Source organism: Pongo abelii, chromosome 2 (genome assembly GCF_028885655.2).
Source record: "Pongo abelii isolate AG06213 chromosome 2, NHGRI_mPonAbe1-v2.0_pri, whole genome shotgun sequence".
Classification (NCBI taxonomy): Eukaryota; Metazoa; Chordata; class Mammalia; order Primates; family Hominidae; genus Pongo; species Pongo abelii.
Window position 1 is genome coordinate 155,628,431 of NC_085928.1, and position 23,363 is coordinate 155,651,793.

General features: G+C 31.9%; 1 protein-coding gene across 4 annotated transcripts in view; it reads right to left on the reverse strand.

The window, feature by feature from the left end:
• Positions 1-290: 290 nt before the first annotated feature.
• Positions 291-23,363, reverse strand: part of PLOD2 (procollagen-lysine,2-oxoglutarate 5-dioxygenase 2) — a 105,488-nt gene continuing 82,415 nt past the window's right edge. For 3 of the 4 annotated variants that reach the window (XM_024244900.3, XM_024244901.3, XM_054552806.2), the window contains exons 8-20: positions 22,708-22,809; positions 19,505-19,630; positions 17,703-17,824; positions 16,080-16,184; positions 12,639-12,764; positions 9,986-10,127; positions 8,733-8,795; positions 7,651-7,764; positions 4,141-4,206; positions 3,410-3,514; positions 2,130-2,276; positions 1,895-2,020; positions 291-1,725 (exon numbers count right to left, since the gene is read on the reverse strand). In XM_024244900.3, coding sequence (XP_024100668.1) covers positions 1,570-1,725; positions 1,895-2,020; positions 2,130-2,276; positions 3,410-3,514; positions 4,141-4,206; positions 7,651-7,764; positions 8,733-8,795; positions 9,986-10,127; positions 12,639-12,764; positions 16,080-16,184; positions 17,703-17,824; positions 19,505-19,630; positions 22,708-22,809 — 1,500 coding nt within the window. In that variant the 3' untranslated portion in view covers positions 291-1,569. The remainder of the gene's footprint in view (positions 1,726-1,894; positions 2,021-2,129; positions 2,277-3,409; positions 3,515-4,140; positions 4,207-7,650; positions 7,765-8,732; positions 8,796-9,985; positions 10,128-12,638; positions 12,765-16,079; positions 16,185-17,702; positions 17,825-19,504; positions 19,631-22,707; positions 22,810-23,363) is intronic. The other variant, XM_024244902.3, reaches the window with a different exon arrangement.

Consider the following 23,363-nt stretch of genomic DNA (forward strand, 5'->3'; position numbering starts at 1 on the left):
GCCTGGAACAGTGCCTGACCCATAATAGAGACCCAGAAAATATTAATAAACAAATAAACCTATATTGAATAACGTTTAGGCTTCTATTTTCTCACTTTTAAAATGAGTTAGATCAAATCCCTAGTCATCCTAAAATTGAAGATTTTATAATTTCATTTATAATTCAATAGTTTCATATATCATTAAATCTACTAAGCAAAATGAAAAATTATAGGCTTCATTCTTTCAGACAATTCCATCATGTATTCACTTCAGAAGATAAACACCAATAATAAAGAGAACAACAAAACTTTCTAAAATTATTTTATTTTTTATAATTTTCTAACACACGGTGTTAGAAAATGAATTTTGGCACCGTGATTAAGAATTTCTTTTCAAGTTTAACCTTTACATTAAAAACAGTAGCTACAATAAGGGTATTTCAACCTTACTTAGAGAAGTGATAAAACATCAAGTCAACAAATATTTTTGTTGGAGAATTTTTTTATAAGTGGGATAGAGGGAAGTTAACATAGACACTCAGAAGAATAAAATGGAAATTATACCAGGAAGATAAAAAAGCAAATAACCCTCCCCCCAAAAAAAGAATAAGGAGCGAGACAAAGGGCAAAAGGGAAGAAGCAAGGCTCAACAACTTTGTTTTCCTGATATAAAATTCAAGTACTTAAAAAGTTTTTTTAAAAAATAATTAAATGCACTACTCATCTCAATGAAATTTTTCGTTTTCCTATTTTCTAGAACTTTCTAAAAAAGGAAACAAAGCAAAAACAAACAAAAAAAAAACCTCTTTGACTTAAGGACACTTGCTGATCTTGACACTTGATAATACTTTAAGAAATGGAAAGGTTTTCCTAAATCTAATATCTGCTTAATATAATCCACTTTGGAAGATTCACCTGAAAGAAACATAGGGTTTGATTTTTAATATAAATATAAAATAATCTGCCTTAAAATCAAAACAAAAATGTTTTCAACTGTATACGCTCCTCAGTTGTGTTTTGTACTAATTTTCTTGAGGAAAACATTGTGTAATTCTTTGTGTGTTCCCTTAGTAACTACTGTAAATAAGACCTGCATAGGTGTTCAGAAAAATACTTAGTTGCATACAAATCCAGTTAGAATCTGATTTTCAAGGTTTTAAAACATGGTAATTTTCATTTATATCCATTTTGTCTACATTTCCTCTATATTTTGATAAATAAAAATCTTCCCATGCTTTTTTTAAATAAGAAAATATTATGAGTCTTGCTATTTGTACCTAAATATTTTATCAATTTGAAACACAAATTCATCAATTGTCATTATTCTCAGAGGCAACAAAGCACAGAAATAAATATTTAAGTTTTTTCTTTCTTTTCTTCTTCAATCTGTGTTTTAAGGCTCAGAGCAGACATTAAGAAATATCAAACAATTTTTTATAAAAAGTTTTTCAAATGTTTGGCCCAAAATGAAGTCCTTCTGTTGACGTTATTTAAATATTCCCCTCATCTTCTCAGCCACAACTTCAAAGACGTGTTCATGCCAGTCATTCATCCAAAATAAATTTCAATTCAATGAAAAGTAAATAACTTAGGGATCTATAAATGACACTGCAATGTATCTTGTTCCATTTTTAACAGGAAGTCCTTCATGCAAATGTGTGAGTCTCCCAGGATGCATGAAGCTCCAGCCTTTTCGTGGTGACTCAATAGAGCAATTGTACCTTAGAAATTTGCAACCACCTCCCTAAAAAAGTTAAAATGAAGAAATACATCAGATTATATTTAACCAGTGGCAAAATTCAAATTATGTCATTTGAGCAAAATTTAAAAAAGAAACTAAGGCCTAAGGCAAAGTCCTTTTCATAATGATATATTTCTTTTGAACAATCTAAAAACACAAGAGTCATAATTACCTGAAAGTCTTCTCCCACGTTATTAAGTGCAATGTTTATGGTAAATGTAGAAGCATCATGATGAGGACGAAGAGAACGCTGTCGTTCGGGGGAATATTTTACTACAAAATTCAGTAGTGCAAATCCCTGAAAAAGCAAAGTAAGCCAGTGGATTTGCTTATTAATAAAAACATTAAAAAGAACACCTGTGTAAAAATGGGTAAGAAATAGGCTGGAGGGGTGAGAGGATAACTACCTTCGTATAATAGCCTGCAAAGACCTTCAGTGTAACTGGTGCAATGAACTCCCGGATAAAATGAAGCCATACATTCTCCAGATCAACTTGCTTCATGTGGATATCATCAGTTGGGACATTTTCATAACCACCAGATATACGGCTATCCTAGAAACAACATTAATGACATAATAAGCTGTACTCCACGTGCAATTCCCATTTATATTATAGTATTTTTTTCAACCACAGATCATAATAGACAACAAAAATAACAGTTGTTCCAATGTGGTATACCATCTGCTTTAACTGTAAAATTATCAAAATAACTTAGGTAACAGCTTTGTCAATGATACAATGACAAAACAAAGTAATGTAAGGTCAGTAGACTCCTTTCCTACTTCTTAAATGTATATGTGAAGTTTAGCTATAAAGTAAATAAAATTGACTTCCTAAGCCCTCACATCCCCTCTTAAAAATGAGTCTTTTTTTACAGTGACCCTTTAGGCAGTCTTAGCTGCTTGATGAGCATACACTTGGCATATCTGCTGTCTGTATTACCAAACACCGAAAACAAGCTTTCCCCGCCCTTCCTCACTTCTGTTTGTAACACTCAAAAGTTTTTGAATGATTGCTTTTCATTATTTCACCACCTACTGACTTAAGTTCTTCCTTATACTTTAAGCTTCCCTCTCCCTTATCAGCTCATTACCTGGGGGACATAACCGTGCAGAGGCAGTAATATTCCAGAGTATTCTGCTAAAATGGCACGTCTGTTCTCAGAGGAAAAGAAACACATCTAACCACTGGCAGTAGTATTTCCTGCCAAGTCTTTGACACTGAAGGCAAATGCAAAACTGAATTACACCTAAGGCACTCAGATCCCTCCTTCCTATCTTTACACACAAAAACAGTTTTGACAGCCAGATAACGTTTGCCTTAGAATTTTCACCATAGCTCACTGAAAATGCAAGGAATAAAAAGTGGCCTTGGAAAAGAGTGATATCACTCTGTAAAGACATGTGTTACCTAACAAACTCTGGCCTGAGGACATCTACCCTTAGGGAACATCCAGTGTAATTACATGCATAAAGGAGAAACCCGCCCAAACTGATGAAATTACTTAAGTGTTAAAAAATTGGTTGGTGGGAGAAGTAGACTGAAATCAGAGCCTTGGCTAGCCAATTTATCTAAGTCTAGAACTCAGAGACATATGAGAAAAAGTATATAACCCCTCCAAATTCTCTGAGTATCTACTTAACCCCCACATACATTTTAGTTCTTAGTGTGAAATTACAACTTACATGATGTTTTCCCCCAGACCATTTGCCATAATGTTCCATTTCTTCTACCAATTCATCACAGGCTTTTTCAGAAAATATGGGGAACCAAAAGACATCTGGACAGGGCTATAAAATATGCATCATCGTTAGAAGACATAATAACTTCTGTGTCTTAATAGTCTAAAATAGTTATTTTAATATGTGTAAAATAAAAAATATTGTATGACTAGGAAACATAGTTTTCTGTCATGGTTTATTGACAGTATTTTTTTTCTCATGGTACATAAATAATGGTACACCTCAGAACTGATGACATCTTACATTCTCAAAAATTAGGTATTACGAATAGTTTTGAACAGTAAGCTAAAAGAGAATTCATGTTTCGAAGATGTCTCTGAGAAAAGACTCTTTCAGAAAGACAGCCCAGTTTCTTCCAAAGATAAGCTTTCACTGCAAGAGTTCTACATCAGAGATCTGTCAACAGTTTCTATTTTTAGTGGTTTCAGAAAGCTATGACACATAGGAGCATGCTTTTTAAAAAGGCATGCTTTTAAAATGTTAATTTCTATGTTCTACATTTTACAACTGTATGTTCCTTAATGCCATTTAATCAGTAATTGAGCCAAATAAATTTTACCTAAAAGGTAGTTTCTCCACTTTCACATCTTCTGTGAAAGTAGTATTGTATTAATAATATTTCTTCTGGAAAATAACAGCAAAATTTTCTATACTTTGTAATCATTAATACAAACCTGTTCAACTATATTTTCAGTGAAAATCTTTGAATAATCACGGTTTATATACTTTTCCTTCCAGTCCTATAAAAAGAAGTACATATTAAAACAAATATCTTTATAAATACTTCACTGAAAAGTACAAAGCATATGCATTTTAGAAATTATTCAACTTATAAATGATTATGTATAGTGGACAAAATAGTAATTTTCAGAAATCACAGTATATAGCTTAATCTTTGCCTGGTTCTGAATATCCTTATGTCATTCTATGAAATACAAAATTTTTATTTATGAAATATTGTACCTCAGGATTTTAAAACTTAAGTAATCTTACGGTGAATAGATTCACACATTTTATAGACGCTCCCTGACTCACGATGGGGTTATGTCCCAATAAACCCGTGGGAGGTTAAAAACACACAGTACCCTGACAAATCCATCATAAAGCTGAAAATTCCTAAGTAAAGCCACCATAAGTTGGGGACCATCAGTATTTTAATATATACACAAAGTAGGTAAATAAATATGTGCTTAAAGGTAAAAGACAAGGAGCAAAATTCTACCAACAAATATTTGTAAAAATGAATTAGTGAATTCATTAACTAGGGTCTGTCTTATATGTCTATAGTAAATTATTCTAAATTTGATTTTTTAAATGAGTTTTTAAAATTTCTGCCTTCACTGCAGTTATTAATATTTATCAAGGAATAATCATGAGTTTACTAGCACTTTCACTTCTTTCAGTTACTAAAATTAAGGGTTAGGGCTCTATATTGAAAAATGGTTTCTCTTTATTCTAATCCATGAATTTGATTCTTTTTGACCAATCTCTGGCATAAAATCCACACACAAAGATATCTCAACTTTTTTCAACAAAAGCTAAAGAATTATTTTATTGGGTCAAGTTCTTTATTCAAATATGGATATTTATTAAAATATTAATATATTAATATATGGAGTGATATAAATATCCAAAAAGATCTCTTCTGAAATTTAGAATATTTCTAGAAATTATTAATTTTCTCTTTACAAAGTGCAAATACAGAGAGGCAGCAGGGAGGAAGTGAGACACAGACTCAAAATAATTCCAATCAAAAGATGTTTCAAAAGATATTTGCCTTAAATACATCTTTTGAGGCTAGATTTTAGGGGCTGAATATTTATATCACAATTTATGTCATTGGTTTTGCATATCTGTTTATATGTAACTCAAACATTTTTCATGTGAAGGAAACAAAGGTATCTTCAAAATTTTAATAAATTTCATGTTTATGTAGTATATATGGATCAGATTTCTATATTATCTCATTATTCCCTCTAATATTAATTAGCTTTCTGATTCTAAAATATGGGAAGAAAACTGAATAGTCATTCATAAGATTTAAGAATTTTTACCTGTAGCCTTTTTCCTGTGCATCAATGCTGATTTTTCTTCAAGTTAAAGTAAAAAAAAAATCCCCTAAGATTTTATTTTAGGGCACTAGTATTAACATTTCATTGTAGATCACCTTTCAAATCATTGAGCAAACTGTGACTTTATTAATTTCTTAGAAATTCTGATAATGGGATAATCAATAAGCATTTTGCTATGCGGTATCCCTCACGAGGCATATTAATCAGGCTGATTTAACAGAGAACAAAGAAAGCCATGGAAAGAAAAGTTGTTCCTACTTAGTTCTGATATTTTCATTGCTTACTTTCCAAAGACTTGAATTCTTACACAAATATCTACAATTCAGGATATAATTCAGGATATCTGACTTGGAACCTAATGTCACCCAAGAAATCAAATAATTCTATCCCTCAAGACACCAAGAGATTCAATGGTGAAGTGAAATATGGAATTCTACCCTCACGACTAGAAAACACCTCTTTTCAACTTTACTTCCGTGAAAGAGGAAGGTATGTGGCTAAAATGGAACAAAAGTACTTTTAAAATAACACTATGTCAAAAGATAATATTTTCCTATTCAGAATATTCAGAGACAACTACATTTACTATCCCCATATCTCAACTATTCCTACAAAATAAAGGACAATTCTCATCAGGTGGATTGAGTCTGCAATTTAAAACTTTTACTATTGGCAAGGGGAAAATCATTACAGCAGTGTTACAGGTTTGATTGTTGAAGAGAGCATTTTCCCTTGAATAAGTGTGCCACCTGCCTAACAAAAAGATGTCCCTGTAAAACACAAAAGGAGCTAATTACTGTACCATTCAAATCTGTTACAAAAAAAAAAAAAGAAGAAGAAGAAGAAGAAAACAGATTTTAAAAGGAAATTGTTTCTTCAAGTTAAGACTCTTCATATGCTGAATCAGCTTTCTCTGCAATTCTCTCTGGCTATCTTTGATGTACATTCACAAAACTGTCAAAAAATAATTTAAAAAAATGTATTTTCCTAAACAAAATTTTTGAATTTTCTTCTAAAAAACAAACTGTTATAATATGCGAGCTATTTGTAAACATGTTTCTAAAATTATGATTAAAACTGGATGGTGCTTTTGAATACACAAAACAAAAATATTAGAATATTGGAAGAGAACAAATTGATAATTCCCTTCCCCAAACCTAATAAGTGTCTTAATAAAAACAAGTTATTGGTCAAGTTTAGATCTACTCTATAGATCATGAAATACAATTAATTATGTCGTTTTAATTTTTTTCTTTTTATTTACTTTTAAAAAAAATTTCAGCTTTTGGATTCAGGGAGTATATGTGCAGGTTTGTTGCAAGTGTATAATGCATGATGCTAAGGTTTACGGTATGACTGATCCCATCACCAAGGTAGTGAGCACAGTACCCATTAGTTGGTTTTTCAACCCTTGTCCCCCTCCCTACTCCCTCACTCCTCTAGTGATCCCCAGGGTCTATTGTTCCTATACTTATGTTCACAAGTACCCAATGTTTAGCTCCCAGTCATAAGTGAGAACATGCAGTATTTGGTTTTCTGTTCCATTAATTCACTTAGGGTAATGGCCTCCAGCTCTCTCCATGTTGCTGAAAATGACATAATATTGTTCTTTTTTATGGCTTTATAGTATTCTATGGTGTGTACGTAACACATTTTCTTTATCCAGTCCACCATTAATGAACACCCAGTTTGAGTCCATGTCTTTGCTACTGTGAATAGTGCTGCAACGAACAGATACAGGTTCATGTGTCGTTTTGGTCAAATGACTTACTTTCTTTTGGCTATATACCCAGTAATGGAATTGCTGGGTCAAACAGTAGCTCTGTTTTAAGATCTTTGAGAAATCTTCAAACTGCTTTCCAATTTGCTAAACTAATTTACATTCCGACCAACCATGTACAAGCATTCCCTTTTCTCCATAGCCTCACCCATATCTGTTTTTGACTTTTTAATAATAGCCACTCTGGTGTGAGACAGTATCTCATTGTGGTTTTGATGTGCATTTCACCTTATGTCATTTTTAAAAGCCTCTAACCACATTTTATATTATTAACCGACTGATTTATAAACACAGTTATAGAAAAATAATAAAGTTGAGTATGAAATACATACCACAGGATTTTCAAAAATCTGCCAGAGGTCATTGTTATAATGAGAAGTATTGTAATTTGCAGTGGATAATAGCCTTCCAAATTCATGTCTATTAGAAATGTACATAAATACACCCTATATGCCAGAAAATAACAGTATTAATCTTAGAGGTAGGTACAAAAGTAAATTTAATCATAGGAAAAATATATAGAAGATATTAATTTCAATTTTTATATTTCATTTATGAACATGCATTTTTATTCATATAAAATGTGCATAGTTTAAAATAAAAAACTCAAATTTTGATTATGAATTCAGACACCACAGAAAACTAGTAGATAGCACTGACACTCAACTGAAAAAAAAGAAGAATGGACTGTTTTTGTCCCTTTCTCATTGATCCTAGATGTAGACATCGAGGAAAAAATTCCTGTTTGAAAGCAGAAATATTTTTGAGACACAGTGCAATGAATTATACCTCTTTTGGCTTATTTCTCTTTCAAAGAAAGCATCACATTTTTAATCAAGAATTCACTGCCAGTCATATTTCACCAGTCTGTTTCATTCCTTTCTTTTTCTAATGTTTAAAGGCTAACACGCAAATGAGTCATACATTATAAAGGCAGATAAAGAAAACCAATTTCATATTCTTGCCCCAACCAGACAAATGTGGAAAACACCACGAGGTAATGTTGTTTCTTTTTGGACCTGTTTTAATAGTAAAAGACTTAGTGATTAATAACTCAATAATGTGCACCTAAACCTTACTGTAATCAAATTCTATTTTATACCTACTTCTATCCTCTTCTCTCCCTTTAAAAAGAAATAAAAACCTAAAAAAAGAATGAAAGGGACTTAGGTTTAACTTTCTCACCTGTCAACCATAAAATATAAATCAGCTCAAAGAACCAAGAGTTGACTATCACACAAGACCCATGCCCAAGTCACACAAAACACACACACACATACACAGATGACTGATGAAAATCAACATTATACCAAGCTAAATGCAACTAAGGCCCTTAAAGAAACTTTACTACTAGGCAATATACTATATCAAATATTAAATAAACAAAAATAAATAAAATAAGTAAAAATAACACCTTTGGGGGGCTGAGCATTTGGAATGTTTCCGGAGTAGGGGAGTCTTTTTCCCTTTGTAAAGTCTAAAATGAAGAGAAGCATTGGGTAAGTTGACCTGTATACCCGCTCTCTCAGGTATTCTTGGTAAATAAAAATAATAGCAGCTGTTGATCAAAAGCTAACATTCTGAAATGTCCTTCATAGACAACATGCAGAACAAGCAAAGCTTATAGCGCACACAAAGAAACATCTCCAGCTCTTTCAGCCCTTCTTTTCTTTTCTTTTTGGGAGGTGTGGTGGGGTCAAACATAAGTCTAAGCTCATTCCTTAGCAGAACTTTCATTAGACACATAAGACAAAGGAAAAAAATGAGTAAGAGAGGCCATTCCATGATGCGCTGTTGAGTCAAATCAGCCAAACATGAGCACAAAATACAATCACAAGTACTGAGGATATTCAATAATAATGCACATAGGTTTGTAGAGAAAACAAACATATTCAAACAATACATGCTTTGTTAAACTAAGAAAAAAATACTTGCCAACTTTTCTGATTTTTCATCAAATCACAATTGCTTATATAAATTTGGAAATCGGAAATAAAATAACCCCATCATTTCTAAAACCAAAAATCATATCAATATATTCTAAGCCATATTTATGCATTTTGAAAAATTATTTTCTAGTCATGTTAAGTTTTATAAGAAAAGTATATTTGTAGTGCAGCAAGGTATCATTAGTATTTTATTTAGAGTAAATACACTACGTATCTCAACACTTCTACTAGCTTGGTGGTAATAATCCTGCTTTTTAAGAATGTGAAGTTAGTAACAACTTTAAAATTTTACCTAGTTAGAGAAAATGTGGACATTAATTTTAGAACAAAAATATTCTTAAATGTGGAAATATTGTTCCATCTAACCTTATCTAATTAATTTTAATTAGATCAAGTTTTCACTATAGAATTTCAAATTAAAGATGTATTCTTAAAAGAGCAAAGCTGATTTGTAACAAATACATCTTTATTACTGAAATCCAACTCTGTTGCCTATGAATTAGCCTGAGCACAAAAACTAACATTTTTCATACCATTTCTATAAGTAAATGTTAAATTATCTCCAAAATTGCTCCCAAATTTTTAACACAGAACCAAAAAAATTGGCTAGTACTTACAAATTAGCAAGACAAAGGGCATCAAAACACAGTGACACACCAACTGGTAAAGCAAGCCATCTTATAAGAACATTCAAGCAAGCCATCACTGCATATCTTACCATTTCTCTAGCATTTCGGCAAAGAGCCATATCAGGATCCAGTTTGTCACGAACAAAATAGTTCCTTTCATTCATCTCTGATCGGAGTGTCTTTCCTTTAATTAAGTACACATTAGCCATGTATGGGACATTCCATACTCCTCTGAAAGTAAAGAGAAGACATTCTTATATACCACAAATACAAACAATTTTGTTTCATTTTTACCTTTTTAAAATAAATGCTTTGTGTTTAGATTTTGTATATATAAATTATTGAATCAACATACAAATATATTCAATGATATATATATGATTACACTGTATACACTATATTTAATGAGATTTAGGAGATAAACCACTGTCCCTTTGGATACATTTCAATTTTGGGTTGGTATCTGTTTGGCATTTGTATTATAGCTATCATATCTCAATCAGTTGTTACAATTAGACTATTATAATCTATTGTACAGAAGTTGTTTCTATTTAAAATTAAAGAATTTGATAGCATGAATCATAACATACAACCAGTGGTGCACTAGACCCAGCTCATACTGGCTCCCCAAAGTTAACTTTTTCTGCCAAGTCCGTGTTCAGTAATTTCACATTGGAAACTTGAAATCAGCCATGGTAGAAGTATTTACACCAAACATATGGGCGAGCACTTTAAATCAGGGAACCCTCCACCTCCAAAAGCCAGTTGTTACACATTTACCAGCATACCACTGAATACAGCCTAAAATTCTCCAAAATTATATTCTCTTACCATTCATTAAGCCATCTTAAATATTTTATAGAAAAAGGAAAACATGAAGAAATACAGCTGGGAGCACATAAACGTTGCATCCTTTCCCACATCTATATTCTCACTCTGAACATGACTGATTTCATAAAAACTGCAAAACAAGTTTTGCCCCTAAGACTGTGCGCCTTTCCTTTAGAGAACATCAAGGCAAGATCTTGACCAAGAAATGTAGTTAGATATTAAAGGAAATATGATATTGTGTCTTACTAGACTAGCCTCAAAGAAAAATGCCTTAAGGAGTACAGCAGTCCCCGCCTTATGTGAGGGTAATACATTCCAGGACCCCAGTGGATGCTTGAAAGCAGATAGTAACAAACCCTACACATACACTACTATGTTTTTTCCTACACATACACTACTATGTTTTTTCCTACACATACATACTTATAATAAAGTTTAATTTATACATAAAGTACAGTAAGACTAACAACAATAATAGAACAACTATAACAATATGCTGTAATAAAAGTTACATGAATGTTTACACTTTCTCTATCTCAACATATCTTCGTATTTTCAATCCACAGTTGACTTGAAACCATGGAAAGCAAAACCATAGATAAGGGAGAATTACTGTATACATGTCAGCTAAATTCAGAAATTAATCTCTGGGGAATTATTCAGTGTTTCAACTTACACACACACACATACACACACACACACACACACAGAGTTGCTCCTTCGTGTAGCTTTTGGACATTAAGTGTATTCCAGATCAAAAGTTTCTGCCATATTTTTTTCCTTATACTTTAGACAACAATGACAGGAGGTTGGACAGAAAATCACCAATGCCTAAAGCAGCTTGAAACGAATTTTCCATTCTACCTTCACAAACCCTCATTTCTGATGTGCTCAAAGATACTATCAGGTATACTGTCTATACAACTCACCCAGAGTCAATACAACTGCATAGAAACAACAGAATATGATCTTAATAGTCTTTTCTCCTCCACTGTGCATTTTAATTGCAGCTAACAAAAACCTTTATTGTATTTACGTCATTCAGATTGAAGCTTTCCACACCAATTACTATTTCCACAAGCAACACATCTTTTTACCACTCAACTGTTTGAACAGAAACGTGTGCCTTTTTTTTTTTTCTAAATTTAAGGACACATCCTTTTAGTCCTGAGAGTGTACTGCCCCTTTTTAATCAGGCTGACATGTTTGAGAACTAAGGCAAAGCATGTAATGTCTTAGTCACTCTGGTCCATCATATGTATGAAAAAAAGAATGACATTCTTCTCCAATATTACCTTAGCAAAACTATTTCAATTGTGATTATTTTTAGTAATCAACCATTGTCTCTGAAATAAATATAAATCATGCACACACTTTTCAGCAAATATATTCTTTTCAGTCTCTAGAAGTGAAAATCTAATATTGGTGAAAAAACTTGTATTTAAAGTAGAATAGCTATTTCACACACAAAAAAACTCATGCAATCAGGAATACTGGAATGTTCTGGTTGTTAGTGTTATTGTTGGCTTAATTATAAATTGTAAAACCTATCAAAACAACCCTTAATTATAACCACTAAAAAGTTAGTAAACTAAATCCCCTTTCCAAACTTTTAAATAAAGAGTATTACTCTTCTATCAAGCATAATGTGAGTATGGTAAACATACATAATCTCTTAGTATTCCCCACAGCAATGAGCTTGTTCCTTTGAAGATTAGGGACTTTAAAAACATTTTTTTAAAATATTAGTTTTATACTGGTATTTCAGGATTCCAAGTGGTCTTGGGTTCTCAAATTCCCATTAACTATAAAGAAAAGAGATGAATGCAAAAAAAATTTCAAGTAATACTAACAAGACTACATCTTTAGATTATGGTATTTCACATTAAAATATTAAACCAAGTAACTTACACTCTATTCCCTTGAACAATATCCACATAATCTTCAGATCGTGCATAGTATCCATCAGGACTCAATGCTCCCCAGAAATTGGACCATAGCTTTCCATGACGAGTTACAAGGGGAGCAATGATCTTTCTAAAGACAGAGAGTGTGAGAGAGAGAGAGAGAGAAACCTATATAATTATTTATTTTTAAATTACCACAGAATTATGTATTTTGGGCTTAGCATGTCATATAACACAATAAAGCTCATTTAACAAACCTGCAGTTAATAAAAATAAAATAAGGATCTTCTTTCCCAACATCTTTTCTTTAATAAGCATATTGCTAATTTTCAATCATATTGCTTAAAAAGAGTAACAAAGAAGGAAAAAGTAATTGAAAATGCTAATGAATACATAAAAATGACTTTTAAAAATGCCTTGCTTACATCCAACAGAGGGAAACTACTTTAGTTATTTAATTATATTTAAGTTTAATTAAAGTATTTCGGAACCTATACTAAATGAAACCAAATATTTTCATTGTCACTGGGTGAACAACAGCCCCTGGTGCATTTAAGATATTCAATTAATATTTGTTGAATTTGTAAAAAATGAATGAAGATGAACTGAGACGTTTGTAAATAGGCAAAGTTTTCCTGTAATTAAGTCTCAAATTACTTAAGTATGTTTCCAGTTTTCCATGACTTTAAAAAATGACTTGTGATTACAGTAAGCTAGTTCTGGCAACACTGAACTTTCCTTTAACTATTTCAGAAAGCAAATTTATGGAACAACTATTCTTTATAAGAAAAAAGAAAACCTATTTCACCTCCATCTTGTGAAGACCAGCCAGGCCCTTTCTATTACATGCACAAAAGTGAAATAAATAAACACACATCGGGCCAGGCACGGTGGCTCATGCTTGTAATCCAGCACTTTGGGAAGCCGAGGCGGGCGGATCACAAGGTCAGGAGTCTGAGACCAGCCTGACCAACATGGTGAAATCCCATCTCTACTAAAAATACCAAAAAAAGTTAACCAGACATGGTGGCGCCCACCTATAATCCCAGCTAATCAAGAGGCTGACACAGGAGAATCGCTTGAACCCGGGAGGCGGAGGTTGCAGTGAGCCAAGATCATGCCACTGCACTCCAACCTGGGCGACAGAGCAAGACTCCGTCTCAAAAAACTAAATAAATAAAAATAAATACAAATCATGCAAAATAATAAATTTTGGTTTATTCTTACAAATTCCTACTAAACTATTAATCAGAAACACGTTTTGTTTTGTTTTGAATACCTACAATATTGGAAATAATAACATGAATTAGAATCTACATACATTAATTTGGGAAATAATTCAATATGAATAACTATCAAATATTTAATTTAAAAAGAACTTATAATTTATAATCCCAGCTGCCTCCTGAAAAGGTTTAAACCAACAAATTTGGGAAACCAAAATTCATCTGCTGTATACCTCAATGTTTTTGTGAATGAAAATGTAAGGATGACAGCTGAGGAATGATTCATATTATTATACAATTTAAGGAGTAAAATTTAGAGCAAGGGAGCAAATAGAGATAGGAAGAGGAAAAAAGAGAGCTGATGAGAAGCTAGAAAGCCACATGCCCAAGATGTGTCAAATCTTTCTCTACCCTTCAGTCCAATCTACTAAATCTTGCAACATTCCTGGCATATGTGAATAGACTATAGAAACCACATGTCTAGATACAAAAGCAAGAACCATAGGTATTACATAAACCCAAACCTTTGATTAACTAACAGAATTCCATGGAGACATAGCCTGAGTTTTACTCTTTAAGGGGCAAGGGACCCAGATGACAGGTAAGTTTTTTTTCTTTTTTGAGATGGAATCTTGCTGTTTCGCCCAGGTTAGAGTGCAGTGGCGCAATCTTGGCTCACTGCCAGCTCTGCCTCCTGGGTTCACACCATTCTCCTGCCTCAGCCTCCTGAGTAGCTGGGACTACAGGCACCCGCCACCACACCTGGCTAATTTTTTGTATTTTTAGTAGAGACGGGGTTTCACTGTGTTAGCCAGGATGATCTCGATCTCCTGACCTCGTGATCCGCCCACCTCGGCCTCCCAAAGTGCTGGGATTACAGGCGTGCACCACTGCTCCCGGCCGGGAATTTTTTTTCTTTTAGAAGGTTTAAAATGTTTAATATTAAGAGGGATATATGTCAAATACATAGTGTAAATTCATTAAATAGTTCACTAAGAGAATAATTAATAAATATCTAAATTATAGTCATAAAATGAAAATATCTAAATATTATTAAAAAGCATATGTGCATTACACACTATAGCATTTCAATCAAATTAAGAGAAAACAATGCAAATTCAAGAAAATAGTACTGAATTAAACTAGGCTTCAAGAGTTACAAATCATACACTATTTCATATCTCTAGGGTATCACAACTGCTTTTCCTTGCCAAATGATCAAAACCTCATTCATATGCTTTGGAAAATTACCTACAATGTACATAGATAGTTAACTTAGATATTGAGTATCTATAACACAGCTATACAGTTGGGCTGTATATACAGCTTGCTACAGAGAGGTCTTAGATTTTTGAAGTAAAAACTAAATTCTCAAATTTACAAATTCTAGTGATATGGATAGATAGATAGATAGATAGATAGATAGATAGATAGATAGATATTATATATAGGGTGGGTTAATAAAGCATAGTAGATTTCCCATGTATCTTACTTAACAAAATAAAAACAATCATTCTAACATTTCATCCACTAAACATTCTATTTATTATGAGAAATAATTGTGTTAATACATGTACTTACAACAATACCTGGCACTTAATAAGCACTTGTTAAAGGTGAGGTCTTAGCAGGAGTAGTAAAAATGGTATTATTAGTATTAGCAGTAGTATTGACAAACAAACTTAATATCATTGTAAGCTGATATACATGATGTCTTTTTCCCATTTCAATTGAGTTAAATGAGCAAACAGACACTGTTAAGTGATAACTAGTTCAATAGTAAATAAAGCTACACATATGACTGTCGGATGATTTGTACCTCTGAAATTTCCTTCTGATACTAAGGACTACAACTCTGTATGCAATAACTATTTTGGTCAGAAGTTTTGTGAAATTCTACTTTAAAAATATCTATAGAGAATAAAACAACTCTAAATTTTAGTATCAGATATATCATAATTTCACCTAGCTTTAAACAGAAAAATGGGCCAAGTAACTATTTGTGATTATAACTAACATTAAATAATTCCAGATGTATTCAGGCTGTTTTCTATGACTCCTTTAAATGAAAAATAATTAACTTGAATTGAAAGTTTATTAGCTGTAGAACATAACTAAATTCCCTCAATTTACTAAACACACAATAACTACAGTATGTTCACATCAATATGAAAAATAATCATTTTAACAATAAATTGATATCGAATTTTAGAAAGTACCTGTTTTGTTCAATCAAAATTTTTAAAGTCCTTGGATTTGTCAAAACAACATCTGCATCCACACTAAAGTAATAATCACACTTTTCATCCTGACGGCAAAAGTCCCTAACATTGAAAAAGAAAATGAAATGGGCATGAGATAAAATAAATTTCTGCTGACTGAAAAATGTTAACATAAATATTCTTAGATGTAAAATATGGTTCTCTAGCATACTTTTCTGATCAAAATAGTGAAACAATATCTGAAACGATATATATATTGTCTTAAATTTCAAAATGGTCAATTTAACACAGATATTCACAGGGAGATCACCTCTAAAATTTTAGGCCAGTTAAAATATATTTTCAAGCCAGTAAATATTTTAAGGCATAAAACATCCACAAATCAAAACGTTTCTGCATACATACATACATACATACTTACACATGCACACAAATGCAACTTATATATCCCACAACTCAGTTTTAAACGAATGTTGGAGATGTAAGTATATGATTTTTCAGGTATTAATATTTTACAAACTTGATTTGCATCAAGTTTTCTAAGATAGTTATTCCCCTACCTTCTTACCAGGGGCAGTGACTATGTTTGCTTTCCCTGGTACAGTTTGTAACATTATCATCAGGAATATCAAGGAATGAACAACTGGAGATACCAGATGACATGTGGGTTATCAACTTCCTACCTCTGGGGTCCCCTCCCTCACTGTTGGTCCCAGTCAGCACTTTTTGCTGTTGTCAGTGTGTGTCTCCATACCATATTTGTTCCAAGCAACTATCAAACAAAATACCAAACAGGAGCACTTGGTACAATCATGAAAAATATTAAAGAAAATATGTTCTGAATGTGGACCCAGAGGATTCTCCAATGAATAAATTATGGAATCATTAGTAATAACATCAGTTTGGTTTTTCAGAGGCCTCTTTTCTGTCTATCCCTACACCCCTAACCTAGTCAGAATCCATCCCTCTGGGACCTCAGCTTCTGCAGCACAGGCATGAGGGTTCGTAGTAGATAAGATTATTTCCTGATGAGAATGGATCATGTCTTCACCTTTTTATCAGCTACTCTTAACACAGTTCCTGGCATATTCAATTAATATTCATTGAATACACGATTTTTTTTACTATTACTAGAGTTTTATTAGTAGAATGAAGTATTAACAGGGCTAAACAAAAGGCCTATAATACCCCTTCTTGGGGATTACAGTATTACCTAGCTCAGTGAGTAACTGGAGAGTAAGAGCACCTGTTTCCCCCACAGCCTAAAAACACACTTTTACCACACACAACCTTCAGAGTGTACACTTAAATTTAAGTCACTGCTATGAAAGTCATGCTATTCATTTATCTGCCTTTAAAAAAAATTGATCTTACTTTGATTCATCATTTGATTAAATATGTTGACTTGTAGCCATTAAAAGAAAAACATAAGTAACTTCTACAGCCCTTTATGTATAAATACATACAAACATAGACACAGACTAAGTTGGCTACTGCATACACAAACAAATAGTTTGAGACACCCAAATTTGGCATAACAATTTTAATTTAAAAGTTTATTTTTTCTTAAAGTTTCCTTAGTAAAATAATTTAATTTAATTTTAATTTATTAAAACATACATTCCCATGTTTCTGGCTTCTGCTTGACTTAGATTTTCTTCTGGTCCTACTATTTTTATAGTTTTGATTTCATGCTTAGCTTTATCAAAAAATACCTTGATGTCCTTTTCATGATAAACTTCCTGTAACATATTTTAAAAATCAAAAATTAGAGAATAAGACAATAAGATGACTGAAGTATTCATATGTAGAAAGTGCTTCACATTCAAGGTCATGAATTCTACAATTCAGATATTCAATTACATATAAAATAATAAACATATTAAACATGGTATATTTAAATATCACTTAAATGTCACATGAATAATCTTAAATACATATATATCAATATTCTTAAAGAGAAGATGCTTCAAAATTCTGTCAATATCTACTGCTAGACAAGTATTTGTATAAATACTTAAATCTTTAATAGGTGTTTGCATAAATACTTAAATCCTTAGTAATATAAAATGTTTCCAATTGGAGAAGAAAAACATGGCCTGTAGCCTGGAAATCTAGATATATGTTGTAAAATATCTAGAAAAAATGTCTACTAAGCATAATAGCCATCAATCTGAGTTACAAATTTAAACAATCACATTTTACAAAATACTCTTTGAAACCAGAGTAAAATAAATGGTCACATATAATAAATTTTTTTATTTACCAAAAAAAGGAAAAATTTAACAAAATTCTATGGATAGATTAATGGGAAAACCATCAACATAAAAGTTACCAATTTTAGTGTGATTCGGCTGTGCTAAAATTCAGATAAGATTATCTGTCTCCATCATTAGAGCATTTCAGAGATTTTTATTTGTCAAGTCTCTAAGTTTTCTGAAAAGCTGTTGCTTTTTGCAGATTTTTAAAATAACTTATCACATAAAAGCAACATAGAGTTAATACTAAATAACCGAAGATAAGACAAAAACTTCCGCCATCAAGGATTTTAAGGCCCCATGAAAGCAGGGAAAATATAAATAAAAGACAATACATAAAAACAAAATAATTTAGTGAAAGTATATACATTACAACATATTTTACAAAGCAAATGCTCAATTTTTCACCATTTTAAATCCATTTAAGCTAGTTTTCTGCAGTTAAAATATTCTCTGGAAAATGTGAATGGTTAGCTGACATTTACATTAGGAAAAAAGAACAATGGTAAACAAACAGTATTAGGACAGAAGAGAAAAAATCGCACACTTCACAGCTATTGAGTTTTTCTAGACAATGTTAAATACCATTGGTTTTAGTAGACAAGAAATAACTGTAAAAATACTGAGGAAAAATATCTTCAAGTTTGGATAATATGTGGGAGGTATGTAGGAGGCTCTGAATATTTTTGAAGAAAATGACAGTATCAAAATCCTTTGGGGAATGGCATACCCTTGTGTGATTAATCAAAACAGTACTCTATCTGGAAACTGTTTCAAGTTCTTATGATATGTTATTGTCTTAAATCACAAACAATTTAATGACCAATTCTATAGAAGAAAGTACCAGAACTAACCCAAAGGCAAAGGGATTTAAGGCCCTTTGAATCTCCTTGATTATGTATTAATTTAAGCTATATGATGATGGCTAATATTCAGCCATTTTTGATCTACAGAAACTGGCAGTTTCATGTGGCTCATATCAATATTGTGGTGCTAGTCTCTAGACTCTAAAATCCTTAGGTCCTAAAAAGGCAGGGCTGTAATTACTCCAAAAATCCTCCACTGAACTTAACCCAATGAATTTTATTAGACATAAATAACAAAGAGTTCCAAAAAAGACCAAAAATAGTTTTGACACAAAATATTCATTTCTCAAATACTTACTTTGTTATGAATAAAAAGTTTAAGTGCTTCTTTTGGGTAATCCAGTGTCAACAATATGTCCAGAAACCGAGGTAGAAAAGGGGTTGGTTGCTCAATAAAAACACCTATTGATACGTTTGGATGGACCTTTGTTTTACACCAAACATAAAAATAAAATTATCATTAGTATAGTTTTATTTTAAATTTTATTCAAATCTTAATCAGCATGACATAAAAAATACTAGAATACCAATTCAACATAATCTGCTAAATTTGAACTGCCCCATGGCAGTTCTCTAACACTTGAAACCAATTTTTTTGGCCCCCCCCATCAAAGTGATTTTACTGAATCCCATCTTGGTTATGAGTTAGGTTTAAAGATGAAATTATCATAGTTATTACATGAATGTAATTCATGGTACTGCCTACACTACTAGTCAATGCTTCCTTTAAAATAGCCCTTGCAGAAACTTCTTCACATCTGAAAGCTATTTTGAAAGCTTCGTCTAAGAAACCAAATACTAATTGTGTTTCTCTTTTTGTTTCCACAGCTTAAAGTTCACGGCTTAATTCTGAGCATATAAAAAGCAATCATGGGAGACCTGAGACTTTATCCTTTTATTTCCTTTCATTATTATATTATGTATAAGGAGAGCTGTTTTCTTTCATTAATATTAATATATCTTATCTTAATGTATATATTTTAATATATTTTCTTAAGTTCTCTTTAGATATGTTTTGGTGTGGAGTTTATCCTTCATTAATTGCACAAACAATTCTGAAATAGCCATTATACATTCCAATCCACATGATGGGCAATATTTGGCAAAAGGAATGAAAGTTCCTGGCTTGAAAGACTTACAAGTAGATGGGGAAGACAGAAACATAAGTAAACGCCCATGTAACAGTGTCATGACCAGAAATCTATAGAAGACTTGTTTATAATGTCTTACTAAAGCCATGTCTTAAAGTCTGAACAAAAGAATTACAAATATTTTTAAATACCTTATACATTAAGTGCTGAATTAGCAACCTTCTTCCATTTTTTCATACACGGTACCTCACACATTCCTCCATTATCTGTATAATAACATATGCTCACATAAAAGTACACCTTGTACACTATCATATTTCTTCATCTATTCATTCACTTGCCCAAATATTTATTATTAAATGAATAAACAAATACAAAGAACACAAAATATCTACTCTCTAGTAGTTCTCGATTTAATAGGAAAAATAATTTTAAAAGTAGGTCACAACTCTCCTTTATCAAATGAGATGACGCATTTCATTTAATTTGCATAAAAGCCTTAGAGGTTATTTTCCCAAATTTGCACATGAGGAAATGAGATTTAGATAAATTTAAGTAACCCAGAACACATATATTTGAGGGTAAAGTGCTGGGTTTCAATCCACTACATCACCAATAACCTAAGTTCAAGTTTATATAACAACAACAGTATAACAGTTAACATTTATTGAAGACTGACCACTTCGTATATGTATATTAAATTTATACAAATAAAATATCATTTATATATTTGTTTTATATATTCATATATATGTGTGTGTAAAATTTCATTTAACATTCCTACCAATACTCTGAGATAATCACTATGACTTTACATATAAAGAAACATGCCTATGGCCCACATCTAACATTATGATAGGATTGGGATTTAACTACCTACAGAATTTTAATTTTTATATCCCTATTGAAAAACAGCTGTATATAGCACGTAATTTTATTGTGCATAATGGAATGAATAGTTTTCCTTTCTATCACATTTTAATAAGCTGTAAGACAAAACAGCTTAAGTATTAAATTACATAATCCTACATGCAAAAAGAAAAAATGTTAATATAAATATTTTTCTATCTTTGCACCAGAAAGTTTATATAAAAGGAAACAAAACATAAAAAGTATTAACTTGCCCTCCAGAAGACAACACTACTTTCGGCAAAAAAAGATCAGGATAAATTTTTAAACGTCTTCATGATGCAGCTTCATTCAGAAATATTCTGGCATTCTTTCCAGATAGGAAACAGTTTGCTATCTGAGAGACTGGCCAAAAACCATACTTTCAAGTAAAATAGGGCTCTATTCATAAGCTCCTACATGTACACAAGTTACTCTTTATACTCCTTTCAGACAATGATAAGAATAGAAACTATTTAATTCAGAAGCTTGAACATATTACAGTAAAAGTATTTTGCATTTGCATGGGTTCAGGAGTTAGTAGTACCATATTCCTAAGAGCTTTATTTTTGCCTATATTGCTTCTACGTTTCTGGCTGCTGTAGATACTCAATGAACTTACGGTGAATGAAGGAAAAAATCAGTCTTAATGACAAAACTCCCTAGAATCAACGCTTCATACATACAATCTTCCAAGTTATGTGAGCAATTTTTTGGAAGAAAAATGTTATCGTAGGATATCAGCTCTGGCTGATGTTAGAACAAAGATACATAAAAATGTTTTATAGATTAATAATGAATATTTTCAACTCTTTGTTCACTCTCAAAACATGAATGATAAAATATAACTATCTATGAAATACATACAAGTAGCACCATGCCTAGAATATACACATCACACAGGTAAAAATGCAGTGTCAAGAACATACAGTAGTCTGGAGCCAGACTCCCTATATTCAAATCTCACCTCCAACACTTAAAATTGTGTGCCCTTAAACACGTTACTTACATTTATGCACCTCAGTTTTCTCGTCTGTAAAACTGAGTCAATTGTACTACCTACTTTAGGAGTTTTGTGAAGTTTAAATGAGTTATTATATGTAAAGTAGTTAGAACAGTCGTTTGTTATATAATCAGGTAGTATTAATTTTTACATACCAATTTTGAAAATCCAGCACAGATAAAATTAGTCAATAAAAATGCTGAAGCCTTGTAATGATTTTTTCTCAATGCTTTGACTAAGCTAACAGACTAAACACAAGAGCACCCAATCGTAGTAAGCTATTAAATGTTAACCACAGGACTCTTTCATTAGGTTCAATCATTAGCTGGTTTTTCTTTCAAAAAACAGTTCTGAAACACAAATCTAGCAAATGGCTGAATCATCATGTTTTAACACTATCTCCCCGTTATCTATCATAAAATCAAAACTATAAAATAATTTGCTTTTCCTATAAATCACAGTATTTCATGACAATGTACTTTCTATTACTACATTTCACACATAATCAATTCCACTTACATCTACTGCAGACAAGTCGACCGTATCGAATTCACAAAGAGTGCAGCCATTATCCTGTGTCCATGAATTGGGTACATAGTTTCCAAAATAATTCAGGAGAATCTTGTAAATGAAGGAAAAGGTTATTAATGAAGGCAGGCCTCTCATCAGTGTGGTTTCATTCTATAATCATCTAATTTAAAAGCATGTTTTCTGCAGCAGGTATATTCCTTTAGTAATTCTACTAATATATCATCTGTAGGTGCAAACTGAATAGTTTTCTCCAGGATATGAATTGTAAAGCAGGACAAAGTATGTCTAGCAATGTCAAAAAAAGTCTTATAAATCATAAAGGTCATTTTATTTCATATTATATTAGATATAATACCAGAAAGAATGATAAAAAAGAAAAAGCAAACAATGAAATAGAGTTTTAAATGGGCTAGTGAGACTTATTAGGAAAAATACAAATAAGAGTCACATGAATAGTAATTTAGTAATAAGATAAACCTGTTTAAAGGCTGAGCACAGACACCTACAGTAAATGGGGCAGTAGTAATGTGACCTCTAACTAACACAACGCCACACAAAATAAATACTAAGTAAGCTTTGTCACCAAAAGACACTAAGCTCTTCCAGGAAACTATGTTACTATAAGCTAAGCTTCTGGGCAGTGA